Genomic DNA, 5,389 nt, shown 5'->3' with positions numbered 1-5,389 from the left:
GCTTATTTCTCTATCTGGTTCCCTTTCCAGAATTTTAAGTGCCTCATCTTTCATTGGGTTATAATACATAATTTGTACATATTATAATCTGGTTTGTTAACATCCGTAAAACTGTTTATGAATCAGATAATTGTTTTTTCCATATTAGCACTATTCTGAATTCTTTTTTGGAAAGTAGATTCATATCTAGTTTCTCATACGTTCCACCTCATTATGCTTTAGAATTTAGGCCATTGAACATACTTTCACCGTTTTTTTACTATCAAAATATTGATCTAATCATTTATGATAGTTGTTATAGTTATCTATCACATAATCAATTTCAAAATTTAACTGCATCCAAACCTTTTTAACGAAATTAGACTTGAGAAAAAAATGGGTTAGTGATTCTTATTTTCCATTATAAAAACTACATTTTGTATTAATAATAGGAAGAATGGCAAGAATTCTCACGCTTACCGATGGAACCAAATGTGCCATTTTCCAAGTAATATTTTTATGGAAGGGTTAAAATTCCGTATCCTTCTTCGATTGACACTATTTTTATTAATTATATTCAGAGATTGATACAAAGATTAAACAGAAAAGATAGTTTTTCTATTTAGTTTCCAATGGACAATGTCATCTAACTCATTTTCAGGAATTTGTATTCTCTTTATCTTTGCAATTGTTACTTGATCTAAACAGACAGATCTTTTTTGCTTATTCCATTCCTTATTTTCATTTGTCAATTGACTTACCTTAGTCATGTTTTCGGTACGAGTGACTGGTTTTGGTATGGGTAAAGTGGTATTCGAGATCCATTGGTCCTCCCACATATCAATAAGGTTTCTATTTCCAAGTTTCCAAACACAATTTTTCTTTATAAGTTGGATACACTATGTATACCTTTGCGAACCCAACTGTACGTCCACTTCCTTTGGCTTGTTTTTAACACGCAAAACATTAAGATTTGGGTAGTACTTTGCTTTTATTATTCGTGCTCCAAGTGAGTTTGGTTGTTATTTTAATTCCCACCCATCTTGGTTATCATAACCAACTTGAAGTTCTTAATATTTTGGATTCCAAGCCTCAGTCATCAAGGCTTTTACACACTTAATTTCAGGCTTTTAATTAAAAAGAATCCTTTTTCTTAACCTTCTTCATCTTTCCCCACATGTAGTTCCTTTGCATTTTAGTATGTTATTTACAAATTCTTTTGGGAATTTGGAAATAATTCAGATGATAGACTGCTAGTGCAGAGATAACATTTTTTATTATAACAGTTCTACCATCACAACTTAACTGAATTCCTTTCCAAGATAAACGCTTACACTCATTTTCTTAATGAGTGGTTCAAAGCTTTTCACCTTGGATCTGTTCGTAAAGAGTGAAAATCCTAAATATCTATCATCAAGAGGGATATAGTTAACTCTTTGAATTTGTTTGACTTCATTCATAATGTTGGGATCAATTTTTGGACTGAAAAATGCTCCAGCTTTGCTAAGATTTGCGTTTTGTTCCGAAGAGATTCCAAAGTCTTTGAAAGGAGTTATAAGATTATGACAAGTATTTGCATTTGCGTTACGCAAAATAATTTACGCAAAATAATACAATCATCTGCGAAAAAAAAAAAATAACAGATTACTCCGAGATGGGGCATTGTTAGATACTTTAATACCTTTTAGTTGACCATTACTTTCGGAATTAAGAATTGTACGTGACAGGAAATCCATACAAAAAAGAAACAAACAGGGAGACGAGGGATCATCCTCTCTCGATCCTCTTGTTGGCTTATAGAAACCTGTCGGTAAGAAGGATCGAAAGAGAAGTGCTTGAGATAAACTGATAGACAAGTTGACACTAAGTTCCAGAGAAACCTAACCTCCTCATAATTTTCGTTACAAAATCCGATTCGATTCGATCGAATTATTTGGATATTTCTATTTTAAGACCCATGAGCCTTTTTTTCAAGGTCGTTTTCCTCATCTTATGTATTATTTCGCGAGTTGTGTTTATGTTATTTGATATTTTTCTTAGATTGAAACAGACTTATCATTTTACCCTCATTTCATCCTGTTTTCCTTAACTGTGGATATAACTTTATAGCTAGTATTGCTTAAAGCTACCGATTTGAATTCCGTAATGGTGGTTAGATCGATTTCTTTTGTCTCAAACTGCTCTCTCTCCGAATGGAGAACTTTCACAGCATAGGCTACACCACTAGTAAGGGGCCTTTCAAAAGCAGTTCTTTCTGTATATTGTGCAAATGTTTTCTGACAAAACAAGAGTATTAAAGAAATGAAAGACATGTTTAACTTTTTGGCTAAGTACCCAATTTTACAGAAAGTCTAGATCATAACAATAAGGTCATGCCTAACTGTTCCAGTTTTGTTGGAAAAGTTTGGCGAATATCCATCCGGTCCCAGACTCTTGTCCGGCCATAGAAAACGACACATTTTTTATTTCCTATTTGGTACCCTCTTTCTTTGACATATCCTTTTTTCTTTCTCGTCTTTAAAATTTCTTTACAAATATAACTGAGTCTGTCAACATCCCCTAAAAACCAAACATCAAAAAAAACATCACATAATGAGGCCCTTCAGGCAAAGAGAATATGACATGCTTTATGCCCTCTAATGATCAGATTTTTCTTGTGGAAAGTCAGTCATAAGGGTATATCAACATTTCAGACACTACATACCAGGAACATCACCAACACCAACATCTGCCCAATTTGTAGTCACATTCTGAAACAGTTCAACACTTCCTTTTCGAATGTACTTCAACACTACAAACATGTAGACTCATGATTGTACCCATAACTATATTTGGAAACGAGGATACATCCATCCCGTACAATGGATTAACAATACCACCTCACCAGGAACAAACATGATAGGTCAAATTCAGATCACACCTATGAGACACACATAAAACTGGTAGCAGGAATATGGGAGAAGGGCAACAATAGCTAACGGGACAGAACTACATCAAGAACCGAGAGACTTCAAGGAGTTCATGTCACTAGCACAAGATAAGAATGTATTCACACCATGTTGTTTCACTATCTAGATTATCTGATTAGCAAGAAATGCAAGGGTATACAAAAAAACCAATCGAACTCCACAACAAATATTCCAAATTGCTTTGCCCAAAATAAAAGAGTACAGATGGGCACACAAACACAACCTTTTCTCACAAGACTCAAATACCTGACTACTGCAACATAATAAAAGAACTATTTGGGTTAGATGGCTGCCACCTCCGAAAATATGGTTGAGAATCAACTCTGATGGAGCAAGCGGGGGACCATCGGGGGAAAACCTGATATGGTGGGAGTGGGATGGATGTGCAGAAATGAAGGAGGATTTTTTGATAATGACAATGGCCACCCCATTGGCGCAACCACAACCATTGCAGCGGAAACATGGGCTTTGTTGTTGGCTACAAGAATAGCATTAACAAGTGGTTAGGGAAAATCTGGTTTGAAACACATTCGGGCTCACTGCAGATGTTTATAGAGAAAGACGACTCATAAACACCTTGGATCATTCGGAACATGATAAAAGAAACACGACAGTACATGCACCAGAAGAGTTCAGAATCACCCATACATATCGAGAAGCGAACCAAAGAGTAAATGGATAGGCAAATTTGGCGACAGAAAATAAACTACATGCAGAGAGAATGGGATTACTCATATATGGGACTACACATGTCCCAGTTTCCTGGGTGTAATTGTAATGAATGATTTGACGGTGTAACGTGGTGTTTGATCTCATAGAAGTTTCAAATTAATTAAAGTAACTTTTTCTTTGAGAGAGAGAAGGAAAACTTAAACGGGTGGGTCCTCGCGTCATATTTTATGCGGCACAAAGAGGAAGCCCACTGATCCAAGATCAATCAAGAACAGGTGTGAGGGCCATAATAGTATCTTTAAAAAGTCTACTTTATTCTAGTGTAGGACCTCCGGTCTGCCTCTAGGTTAGGACTGTAAACGGCTATGTTTAAATCTATTCAATTTGGAGATGAGAGACGTGAGACTTCATAACCACCATCTCTACGCCATAACAGAGTTTTATTAATTTGTTCTTTTGCAGTTAATTACAAATAATTTTTCAAGTACAAGAATGGCAAAACACGTAGAGGTGTCTTTTTTATTTTGATATGACAACATATAGTGGTTATGCATCGTAGTGAGCTGAAAATGATTTAAGATACAAAATTTACCTAACAATTCAATACTTATGTAGGAAACTATATATTATTCTATTTTTAAGAAGTTCCTCCCCCAGAGATTATTGCTGGTATATCATATGGATATGGAGGCTTAAATAATATATTCCTCACCCCTCATTTGAAATTTCTCTTTGATGTCTCTTCCAAAAAAAGAAAAGAAAAGATTTCTTTCATGGTCAACGTGTGGTCCACTTCATAAATCATGTAAACCAATTGAATTTAATTAATTACATTGTTGAAGATTTCTTTCATGGTCAACGTGTGGCAGCTTGTTTTAGTGAGGTAATTTGTTGCTGATGTTACTAAAATTCATTATCATGTCTTCCTTTGTTCTTTTCGAGGAGCTAGAAAGTTAAGTTTGCTAAAACAATAGATCGTGGAATAAATATGTTAAAAGTATTTTCTTTTTTAACCAAGGAAAGAACTTATATTAAACATGAGTAATTGATACATCACAATTTATGTAGGGAATTAACAAAGGAGGTGGATGAAACCACCAATCCCCACATAGATTATGCTTATAAGCTGCCTTCGCTATTGCATCTGCAGCTTTATTACCAGACCTATACACAAAACTACAAGACCAACCAGGATTAATATTACATATGTTTACACATTTTCGCAGAAGAGGCATACTCTGCCAGTGACAAAGAGAAGATTGTTGTTGAAGAAAAGAACAAATTCCCAGATTATCAGATTCAAAAATCACATGAGACCAACCATTTGAATCTGCCAGTTGCATAGCCTCCAACATTGCCCATGCTTCGGCCTGTTGAGCGTTACTAGATCTTCTCAAGGCTCCCCTTCCCATGACATATGCCCCTGTAGAGTTCCGAATTATAATTCAATTACCAGCTAACAAAGAACTAGAATTATAAGAAGCATCGATATTAATTTTTAGGTACTGCAAAGGAGGAGGATCCCATCTATGATGTAAAAGCTTATTATGAACATTAGGATGATTGTAGTTAGCAGGAGAGTTTCCTAGATGATGCTGGAGAATGTATGAATTGACCTGATGGACTATAGAGTTATGGTTGGGAGTGGTATTGTTAAAAACAACCCTACATCTAAGATTCCATATGAAATGCATGATGCACATAGCTAAGTGAACAATCTCAGGAGATTTCTGGATGTTGATGATGGAGTCTTTGAGTTGCCAAGTCTG

The 5,389-nt window shown here is 35.3% G+C and overlaps 1 protein-coding gene across 1 annotated transcript; it reads right to left on the bottom strand.

The window, feature by feature from the left end:
- Positions 1 to 4,651: 4,651 nt before the first annotated feature.
- On the bottom strand, positions 4,652 to 5,032 carry LOC113337407. Its single transcript, XM_026583088.1, has one exon. The coding sequence runs from the start codon at positions 5,030 to 5,032 to the stop codon at positions 4,652 to 4,654; it is 381 nt and encodes a 126-aa protein (XP_026438873.1).
- Positions 5,033 to 5,389: the final 357 nt, after the last annotated feature.

Source organism: Papaver somniferum, unplaced genomic scaffold, assembly GCF_003573695.1.
Source record: "Papaver somniferum cultivar HN1 unplaced genomic scaffold, ASM357369v1 unplaced-scaffold_16, whole genome shotgun sequence".
Classification (NCBI taxonomy): Eukaryota; Viridiplantae; Streptophyta; class Magnoliopsida; order Ranunculales; family Papaveraceae; genus Papaver; species Papaver somniferum.
This window is presented reverse-complemented; position numbering and strand designations above follow the sequence as displayed.

Coding starts and splice junctions, on each gene's coding strand:
- LOC113337407 (XM_026583088.1), bottom strand. CDS start 5,032: ATGGGAAGGGGAGCCTTGAGAAGATCTAGTAACGCTCAACAGGCCGAA.